Source organism: Myotis davidii, unplaced genomic scaffold (assembly GCF_000327345.1).
Source record: "Myotis davidii unplaced genomic scaffold, ASM32734v1 scaffold494, whole genome shotgun sequence".
Classification (NCBI taxonomy): Eukaryota; Metazoa; Chordata; class Mammalia; order Chiroptera; family Vespertilionidae; genus Myotis; species Myotis davidii.
This window is the reverse complement of record NW_006285480.1, coordinates 247,412-259,011: the sequence shown is the minus strand read 5'-3', so window position 1 is coordinate 259,011 and position 11,600 is coordinate 247,412. Positions and strand designations below refer to the sequence as shown.

Here is an 11,600-nt window from a genome sequence, read left to right as displayed (position 1 = left end):
GAACGTTGGAGTCCTCCGTCACTGAAGCAAGCAAGCCTCATGTTAGCTTGAAGCTGCCTGGCTGCCGGCCGCCATCTTGGCTGGCAGTTAATTTGCATATCACCCTGATTAGCCAATGGGAAGGGTAGCGGTCGTACGCTAATTACCATGTTTCTCTTTTATTAGATAGGATAAGAAATCCCTCTTTTAAAATCACTTAAAGTGAAATCCTAATTTTTTTGTTTTTAATCCTGAGGACACTTTTTCCATTGATTTTTTTAGAGACAGTGAAAGGGAAGGAGGGAGGGAGGGGGGGAGAGAGAGAGAGAAGGAAACATCAATGTGAGAGAGCCATATTGATTGGTTGCCTCCTGGACTTGCCCCTCGCCCCAGAGAATGAACCCAGTATGTGCCATTGATTAGAACCTCACCCTCAACCCCTTCATCAGCAGGCCGGCATTCATAACCACTGAGCCATGCCTGCCAGGGCAGTGAAATCCTAATTTCACTGATATTCATTCAGCTGACATTTGTCATGATATAAGTGGATAATTTATTTTGGTATTTTAAAACATGAAGTCATAATCTTTTTCATGTCAAAATCCTCACCCTAAACCATCAAAATTAGCTGTTCCACTACCAATCATTTAGATCTCTAACTCTCAGCAGCCCCTTTATTAACCTTCTTTTGTCACTGTCCATTCTTTATCTTCACAGATTTATTTCTGATACTTGCTCATTATCTTGTCTAAAGAAATCTTGAATTTTAAAAATAGTAACTGAAATAGGGAAATTGTACTTATAGTTTTGGGAATCTAATTTAGGATTGAGTTTTAAAAAATCAATACCCTGAAATCATCCATTAGAAATATCTTTCTAATGCCATTTTCCTCAATGTGGTCTTGCGTATTATCAAGAAAAAGGATAAAAATCCTTTGGTTGCTTCTTGATAAATTCCAATGACCTATGGGATACACAGAAAAATGGAAGTGTGCACGAGGACTCTGAGTGTATGATCACTAATAATGTCCCAATACCCTTGGGTATGCCGCCAAGATGAAGTGATTAAACAGCAGTTCCCCCGGAGATGGCACTGGAAGATTCCTAGAACTACCAAATGAGATGAGGACCCTACGTGCAGAGAGTCTTTTTGAAAAAACTGGGATTAGATACCTAGAGGAGAAAGTTGTATCGTGCAGATAACCTGCGTACACAGCTGCCAAAGAAAGCAACAGCCATTGAGAGCACAGGCTGGACAGCCACTGACATGCAGTGTGTCCCCAGGTCCAAGCATGAATGTTCACCGAAAAATACAAGGCCTTACAAAGTGAGAGGCAACAAGCATTTACTTAAGGTAAAAAGCAATAGCTATTTGGGAATTACTGGTTCGGGCAAAAGCCCAAATATTGTTCTGATTAGGAAACAAAGGCAAGGGGTATTTCTGAGAAAGGGAAGGGGAGCAATTACATAAATAGAAGGAAAGCATAAGTGGCACAGCAAAGCTAACAGAGTGACGCTAATGCTAAACAATGTTTTTAATTTTCAATCCAGTAGCCATCAGTCAAGTAGTCATAATATCTGCTTTCTTGTTATCTTTGCAAACAGTTCTTTAGGACACAATGTTGCTTTAAGCCCAGTGTACAGGGTATTTTTCCATTTTAACATTCCAAAGGGTTGAGGCATAGAAGTGTGAGGCAGTTCCTCTGGGATGGCAGCTCTGGCTCCATTTTAAAGTCTCTCTCTTTGTAATTTTTCTTTGACACGAGTTAATCTGTTCACCATTGGTGGACACGGTATATAATTTTTTTTATTTTTTTTTTCACTAACACCATTCGTGTGGTTAAGAAGTGGGCAGTCAGCATTCCTTAGGTTGTTGTGTGAATTCTGAATACCAAGTGAGAGTTTAAGGCCTAAGATAAGGACCCAATCAATTCTACCACAAAATATCTAAAACCCAGAAATTTTCTAAAACACAGAAGAGGATCAGCAGAATCCCATGACTTGGCCCTCATGTTATGGCAAGGCATCTTGTAAGACTGTAGTGATCTTTACCCCTGTCTCATTTTCTTTCCCGTCGGCATTTTGACATCACCTGCACTGTCTACCACAGAAAAGCTCTTGAGCTAAATTTCAGTTTCAAGGAATAAAAATAACTTACTGTTCCGACAAGGAGAGTACTCAGCATACGCACTGAAATTCTGAATTGCTACATAGCAAGTGCCAACTGGGTCCTTTTCTGGTGTGGATTTCAGAGTTCTCCAGTGATATAAGGGAGCACAAGCCTGTGGAACATCAAAGAAAAGCAATGTTTTTTTTGATGTAGGTTCCCCATACTATGATTTGATTTGACTTGTTGAGTAATATGCCTAAATCTGTGACAAACTATGTTAATTATCAGGTGAATTAATTGGCCTCCAGCATGCTAATGAGTACTTCAGTAGTCACAGTTTATTAAATTTACAAAGCCAATTTGTTAACATTAATGCACCATAGAATTGGAGCAAATTAAACATATACAAAGAAATGCAGTTTTCCCAGATGATTTTAAGTTATATAAAAGTAACCTGGCAAAAGTAAATATTTCATTAAAGCAAAGAATTCACACTTTTTAAAAGTTGGGTCTACATAAGAGCAAATGGTTATTTAAGCAGTGAATTAATCAGTGTGACATCTTAAAATGAGAACAAGTTCTGTTTTTTATCACATTAAATTAAATTACTCTCAGATCAAAGGATTCAGACAAGTTTGTAAATCTCTGTTTTGTGGATTCTCCTACTTTATCATTGAAGGTATATCTAAAGACTTTTAAAAACAATGACTTTCTTTTGGATACACTAAGCTTTTATCACAGTGTTCTTGGCTTTCTTTTTCATTTACTGGCTTTTATTCATGGCAAACCAACAATTAATTTAAACAACAATAAGGAAAACATGATCCATGTGTGGAACATTCTGGTTGCTTCTTCAGAAGCTTAGGTTCTAATGAGCATGGTATTTGAAAGGATATCAAATGTGAAAGAAGATATATGAAATCCTCTTAAGATCCCTTGTCTTAGGGCCCTCTTAGTGAACTGACACAGTCTGTGGTTAATACATTTAACATAAGGTGCGAATGGTGAGGTTTGAACAGTGCAACCATTCACCTATGTGATTCCATACTGTGCCAGCTGGCCTCACCTTCCCTGTCACCATAGGGTATTTAAATATCTTGACAATTCTTTCCAGTGCTTACTTGCTGTCAGCTCTAAAATGTTATTCTTTTTATAGCTGCTCAGTTTCACACTGATCCTATATAATAAAAGCCTAATATGCAAATTGACCAAATGGTGGAATAACCAGTCGCTATGATGCACACTGACCACCAGGGGGCAGACGCTCAACACAGGAGCTGCCCCCTGGTGGTCACTGCATTCCCACAGGGGTAGTGCTGCTCAGCCAGAAGCCGGGCTCATGGCTGGCTAGTGCAGCAGCAGTGGTAGGAGCCTCTCCTGCCTCTATTGCAGGCAGGAAGTAAGGAGTGAGGGATCCCAAATTATGAGAGCACCAGACTATGAGAGGGATGTCTGACTGCTGGGTTAGGCCCGATCCCTGGGGAAAGCAGGCCTAAGCCAGCAGGTGGACATCCCCTGAGGGGTCCCAGACTGCAAGAGGGCACAGGCCGGGCTGAGGGGATCCCCCCTCCCAGTGCACAATTTTTATGCACCAGGCCTCTAGTGTTAAATAAACTGATGTGATATATTTAAGTTTTGACCCAAACTTAATATGTACAACTTGATACCTAGAATCTTCAAAATGATACTTCTGTTTGCAAAATATTTGAATTTCTAAAAATGTCATATAGAGTAGAATTTAATTCTAAGTTTCAGTGCTCAAATAAAAAAATTAACTTGAATATATTCTATATTATCCTATTTCCTGTGCGTTTTCCTTGAAAATGTAAGCATGCCTCATAATTAATCACTTTTATTATAAACGTAGCATATGATTTTCTTTTCAATGATTCTGAAGGCATCTACAATTATCAAATAAAAGCACAACAATTATGTTACAGATATTTTTAAGACTTAAAGAATCAATACAGAACACCACAAAAAATTTAACCTCAAATAGTTTATTAGATAGAACTAGCTTTTCAATTGTAATCCACATAAATCATACACCACTAAAGTATAAACATTTTTTTTACCAATTCTGGAATGTGAGAACTATATTAGTGCAAATACAATACGAGAGCATATTGTAAAAGCTAGGTTTGTAACTAGAAAGGGCTATGTATATTTTATATATTACCTGTTTTATGTCAAAATCTTTTGGGGGGTTAACCACACACCAAATAAAGCAAGGCATTTTCTTTATTAAATCATAATGTAAACAACTTTTTTAAAAAATCCTAAAAGCTAAAGTTACTGCTTTATTATTGTAAGGAAATTAAGGCCAACAATTTTAAAAAGTCCCCTGATGAAACAAAACAAAAATATGGTTAGCTTAATGCAGTCATTTATTTCTCAATAATTTAGACATATGTTATTGCTCAGAATAATAAGAGAATAGAATCATGAAGTCATAGCATTTTAAAGTTGAAAGCTATTTGGCAGTGAGATTTTTATTTTATTTTAAAAAGTATTAATGTACTCAGAGAACCATGTAAGTAGTAGTTATATTTTTAAATAAAGCTTACCTTTAGTCTTAAAAAGGATCAATGACACCACCATAGAGTAACTTTTAATGAATCCTAATAATAGTAGTCCTACTTTTCTGGTCTATTTTAATCAGCTCTTAAATGTGCCTCTGTAAAGTGGAGCTATTATTTTCCTATCTTCCTTAGGTGTTTTTGAAATATTTGAAAATATCTCATTGATCTTCTGGAAAAAAAGCTTTATTTCATATGGTTTAAAAATGCAAAATAGATTATTTAATTTTAGGTATTCAATTTCTGTTTTAAAATGTTGATAAGCTTATCATTGAAAGTCTGACATGTTCTTGCATGAAAGGGTTTTTGTAAATATGATTTTTTTTAAAGCATTTCCATGTACACTTAATTCCAGAGCCACCCACAGCCCATGAGTCATACTCACCACCACTTTCCCTCTGTGAGCTCTCACTGCTGCTCCAAACCATTGGTTCGATTTAAACTCTATGGGTTCCTTGGTTCCATTAACTCTGATCTTTCTGTTGTCTGACAAGGAGTACATCAATTGTTAATAACTTGTCAAATATGGCAGCCAATTAAAGTATGTAATAATAAATTCATCCATTAAAAATACTTGAAAAACAGTTTTTATAGGTGGGAGCATTTCTCTTTAAGTCTAAGCTTGACTTTCCATTTAGAACATTACCAATCAAATAAAAAGATGTATTTGAACATGACATTTCATCACTTAACTTAAAAAGAGCATTTTACTACTTATATTTTCACACAACTATAAATCTGCTGTGGATTCTGACATTCTCAAATCTATACTATTGTCATTGATTTGTATCAGATCAAAGACCAAACATTTATAACTGCTCTAAAGAATTCTATTCTTTTCCAATAGTAAAACACATGGGAATGCCCCTAATGGGGGAAGCACAAGCTTTCCCAGCATGGCTTAGCAGGAATCAACATGAAAGACTCCCAAAAACTTGGTTTTTAACTGATTAACATGTGTCCACGTAGCCACAGAAAATAACACCTCAACACAGTTTTATATACCCTTTGCAGATGTCAGCATGAAGGGGGCTGCCTGGGTAGAAACTCTACGTAATTATAACACACTCCAAGTCTTAATAAAAAGCAGATATATTTTTTTCCACTCTTGATTCCCTGCTAACATATTTCCCACGTGGTTCTAACTGCATGGTTCTAACTGGAGCATCATCAGTAATAGCTAATGAATTTCGAAAGACATCTGTACTAGGGTACCTTATTGGTATGTGTTTCCTTATGTATGCTTTTCTTCCTTGACTTTATAATAAATGCATTACAAAATGAATTTTAAATTCCTATCAAATGAGGCCAAAATATACACACAATTAACCTTCTATTGAGTTTACATATAATTATACGCTTTTAAAAAAAGAATAAATCATGGAAACTCAATTTTAACCTGAATTTTACATTTTGACATGTTAGTAGAAAATCATGAATTTCCTTCTTTAAAATGGTATGCAAGTTCTGGAAATACTTACCCAAAATGCACACAATTGGCAAAGAATTAGAGGAACTTACAGATTACAGCATAAAATTAAAAATATAAACATTTCTATTTCCATCTAGGAACCTTAAAAGATTGTAGAACTCAGAGTCAAAGGGTGTTGTCACCATTAACTGGATGATCCTGGGCAATTCATTTAATCTTTTGGAGTTTTTATTTCTGCTATAAAATGAGGCTGAGAATACCTTTCCCCTTTCCTCTTTCACAAGTGATCACAGAGTCATAAAGATCACATGAGATAAAGGAACACAAAAGTGCTATATAAGCTGAAGAGTCATATAATTAGAAACCTTGAATCTCAATCTAAGTCAAAAATTGGAAAGGACCTCACAGACATACAAGTATAATGTGTTATTATTAGTGATTGCTGGTTCTTAGCAATGAAATTAGTGACACCTCAGAAGATAGTCAATGAGGTTTAGACTAAGCCCAGAACAAACATGCTAACAGGGGCTTTGGGATATTGAAACTACTAAAAAGAAAGGGAAAGAAGACCAGAACCTCAAAAATTCAAATATACTTGCAGGAGATCCCAAAAAGGATTTAAGAAAAGTAAGATGCTGAGAGGAAGAAAATGGATTACAGGGAAATACAGAAGCCAGTTCCAAATCAGGCCTCATTTTGCTAGAGAATGTTGTCTTGTTGCATCTGTATTTATACCAGTTGATTCCAATCCTATCAATCTCTATTCCAAAGGTTAGGGCGTTTCTTATCTCCATTCCAGGGAGTAAAGATTATGTAGCTTAAGCATGATTGATCATAGTTAAAGAGATTAATTACCCGCCTGGCACTTAGTGAAGGGGTTTTATTCCCTTAGCATAATCATGATTGTGTGTAGTTAAAGATATTAAGTACCCGCCTGGCACTTAGTGAAGGGGTTTTATTCCCTCCCTAACTTCAGGGGAAAATCTCTACCTGGGGAAACAACCTTTCTTGGAGAGGTGACCTTGGTTAAAACACAGTGCCAAGAAGGTGAGCAAATATATTAAGAACAGTATGCCATATATGCCAGGTCCCTTGAAACAGCAAGGATGGACCGGCTCCCGGCAAACGAAATCCCTTAGGAATTTCTGAGGCATATTTTCTGCTATTATAAGGTTAAACTGTATAACTTGATTCAAACTATAAATTGGGGGTTACTTTTCAGCAACAAATTTCTTCTGGACCTATGGCCCTGAGCAGGCATTGCAGGGAAGCAGAAATCAAATAGCCTGTTATTTCATGAAGAAATTTTCATCCTCAAAGTAAGACAATAGACACTTATCACCTACCAGTTGGCAAATAATAATATTCACTGTTTTCAAGATAATAACTTGATGCAGCACTTTGGAAGGACCATTTGGCAACACACATCAAAAACTTAGATGTAGCCGCATGCTCCAGGACCCACATAGTAAGTCACAGAATGCATGCCACCTGGCCAGAGTTGCACCACCCAAGCTGTAGGCTCTGGGACCCAGGCCAAGCAGGCTGTAGACTCCCGGGCCCTCATAGTGAATCCCAGAGTGCACACCACCCTGGAAGATGGCTCCTGGACCCCCACAGAGAGTTGCAGAATGCACATCATCCTGGCCAAGGGCTTCAGGACCCTGCAGTGAGTCACAGAGTTGCACGCCACCCTGCTGTGGGCTCTGGACCGACCAGTGAGTCACACCACCCCAGCTGTGAGATCTGAGATCCCCATGACTTGCATGCCAGTGGGACCTTGCAGGAAACCCTTACCATGGGAGGCAGGACCCTGAGCACATCCACAACAGCTTACACAATAAGGTCGGGGGTGAGCCACATAGTCAGACAACCTGTGAGGAGACTCCATCTACAAAGGGGACAATAACATTAAAAACCTAAATACATCAGGAAAAACCTAAATAACTTAAGTATGGGGCTTTCCTAAAACACCCAGCTCAGGAAATCTGAGAGATTGCACCACTGGGTCCCACAAAACACCTACCACATAGGACCACCCCAAAAAAATCTGGTGGCACAGCAGTTTGATCTAAGACAAAGAAACAAATACAAAGGAAGAGCAAAAATTGGGAGACAAAGAAATAACCCCAAAGGAATGAAGAGGAATCACCAGAAAAGGAACTAAATGAAATTGAAGCAAGTAATTGTAAAAGAAAGAATTCAGTAATAGGTACAAAGATGCTCAAACCTCTGAATGAGAATTACTTACAATTCAATGAGAATTATAAGGAGCTGAGAAATATATCAACGTGAGTAAGAATTAAGAGGAAATGAAGAATGACATAGCTGCAATAGAGAAAACAATGGAAGGCTTCAACAGTGGACTATAAGAAGCTGAGGACTGAATCAGTGGGTTAGAAGACAAGGTAAAAAAACCCCAAGTAGAGCAGCAACTGGAAAAAGAATTAAAAATCAGGAGGAGAGTCTAAAGGAGCTTTGAGACAACATGAAATGAAGCAATATACACATAATAGTGGTGCCAGAAGGAGAGGAAGCTGAGCAAGGATAGAAAACCTGATTGAAGAAATAATGACAGAAAACTTCCCTGATTTGGGGAAGAAAAAAGTCACACAAGTCCAAGAAGCACAGAGTCCCAATCAAGATGAACCCAAAAAGACCTACACCAAGACACATCATAATTAAATTGTCAAACATAAAAGACAAAGAAAGAATCTTAAAGGCTGCAAGAGAGAGACAGAAAGTGACCTACAAGGGATCTTCCATTAGACTATCAAATGATTTCTCAATAAAAAAAAAATCAGGGCACAAGGAAGAGAATGAAGTATACAAGGTGATGAAAAGCAAGAAACCCAATCCAAGAATACTCTATCCAGCAAGGCTATCATTCAAAATTGAAGGTAAAATCAGGAGTTCATAGACAAAAAAAGGCTGAGGAAGTTTATTACCACCAAACCAGCAATGCAAGAAATGCTGAAGGGACTGTTGTAGAAAGAAGAAATAGAAAACAAGGAAGGAATATGGGCATAAAGAATAAAAATGTCAACAAACAAGTACCTATCAATAATAACCTTAAATGTAAATGGATAAATACTCCAATCAAAAGACATAGGTGGCTGAATGGATAAGAAAGGATATGACCCATACATTATGCTGTTTATAAGACATGGGAAAAGTTTTTTTCAGGCGAATGGAAATGAAAAAAAACTGGGGTAGCAATACTTATATCTGACAAAATAAACCTCAAAGTGAAGGCCATAACAAGAAAGGAGGGCCACTTCATAATACTAAACGGAGCAATTCAACAAAAGGATATAACTGGTAAACAAATATGCACCCAATACAGGAGCACCCAAATACATAAAAAAAATTTCTGGAAGATATCAAAGGAGAGATCGACAGCAACACAATCATAGTAGGGGACTTTAATACCCCATTGACACCACTGGATAAATGCTCTAAACAAGAAATAGCAATCCTAAATGACTCACTAGATCAGATGGAATTGACATCATCAGAACATTTCACCCCAAAGCTACAGAACATATATTCTTCTCAAATGCACATGGGACATTTTCAAAGACAGATCACATATTGGGATACAGGCAACGTATCTTCAAATTCAAGAAGATAAAAATTATATCAAGCATCTTTTCAGATCAAAATGGCATAAAATTAGAAATCAACTACAATAAAAACAATGAAAAAAATCAAACACATGGAGGCTCAATAGTATGCTATTAAACGATGATTGGGCTACCAAAGAAATCAAAGAAGAAATAAAAAAAAAAACATCCTGGAAACAATGACAATGAAAACACAACCATCCAAAATCTATGGGACACAGTGAAAGCAGTCCTGAGAGGGAAATTCATCGCTCTACAGGCTTACCTCAAAAAAATAAATAAATAAAAAATAAAGGAAAACTGGTAATAAACCATCTAACCCTACAACTTAAAGAATTAGAAAGAGAGCAACAATAAAAGCCCAAAGTAAGCAGAAGGACGGAAATACAGTGGGGCCTTGACTTACTAGTGTCCCCACTAATGAGTTTTTCAAGATACGAGCCATCTCTTGGCCGATTTTTTACTTTGAGTTGTGAGCTAAAATTTGGGTTACAAGCCAGCTTCAGATACCCCACTGCTAGATGGCACAGTGAACGTCACAGTGAATGCCACAACATCAGCCCAGCATCACGTGTCTCACTCGTTCACTTTATGATTTGACATACAAGTAATTTGAGTTATGAGCTCTGTCACTGAACAAATTAAACTCGTAAGTCAAGGCCCCACTGTAATAAAGATCAGAGCGGAAATAAATGACATAGAGACCAAAAATATATATAAAAAAGATCAATAAACCCAAGAGCTTCTTCTTTGAAAGGATAAATAAGATTGATGACCCTCTAGCCAGGGTCACCAAGAAACAGAAGAGAAAAAACGCAAATAAGTAAAATCAGAAATGAAAGAGGTGAAGTAACAACTGACCCCAGAGATACAAAGGATTGTAAAAAATACTACAAACAACTCATCTCTAACAAACTGGACAACCTTGATGAAATGGGCATATTCCTAGAAAAATACAATCTTCCAAAACTCAATCAGAAAGAATTAAAAAAAAAAAAAAACCGGCCCCAAAATGGACAACCTAGAAAAAATGGACACATTCCTAGAAAAACAAAGCCTTCCAAAACCCAATCAGGAGGAATCAGAAAACTGAATAGATTGATAACTACTGATGAAATTGAAACAGTAATTAAAATAATCCCAGCAAACAAAAGCCCTGGTCCAGATGGCTTCATAGGGGAGTTTTACCAGACATTAAAAGAACTAAAACCTATCCTCCTCAGCCTATTCAACAAAATTCAAGAGGAAGGCACACTTCCAAACTCTTTCTATGAAGCCAGTATTACCCTAATCCCAAAACCAGAGAAAGACACTACAAAGAGAGAGAATTACAGGCGAATATCCCTGATGAACATAGATGCTAAAATCCTCAATAAAATTCTAAGAAATTGGATCCAGAATTACATTAGAAAAATCATAACCATAACCAAGTGGGATTTATTCCAGGGAGGCAAGCCTGGAACAATATCTGCAAATCAATAAACGTGATACATTACATAAACAAACTGAGAAACAGAATTCACATAATCATATCAATTGATGCAGAAAAAGCATTTGACAAAATCCAACACCCTTTATTGATAAAAACTCTCAACAAAGTGGGAATAGAGGGATCATACCTCAACATAATAAAAGCCTTAAATGACAAACCTAGAGCCAACATCTACTCAATGTGCAAAAACTTAAAACCATTTACCCTAAGAACAGGAACAAGATAGGGGTGACCACTCTCACCATTCCTGTTCGACATAGTACTAGAAGTACTAGCAATAGCAATCAGACAAGAAGAAGAAATAAAAGGCATCCAAATTGGAAAAGAAGAAGTAAAATTGTCATTATTCACAAATGACATGATACTGTACATAGAAAACCCT

At 37.0% G+C, this 11,600-nt stretch overlaps 1 protein-coding gene across 1 annotated transcript in view; it reads right to left on the bottom strand.

Moving 5' to 3' along the window:
- The window catches only part of ITGA8 (integrin subunit alpha 8), a 201,994-nt gene that overhangs the window by 148,533 nt on the left and 41,861 nt on the right, over positions 1–11,600 (bottom strand). The window contains exons 3-4 of the mRNA XM_006756159.2: positions 5,054–5,154; positions 2,138–2,261 (exon numbers count right to left, since the gene is read on the bottom strand). Coding sequence (XP_006756222.1) covers positions 2,138–2,261; positions 5,054–5,154 — 225 coding nt within the window. The remainder of the gene's footprint in view (positions 1–2,137; positions 2,262–5,053; positions 5,155–11,600) is intronic.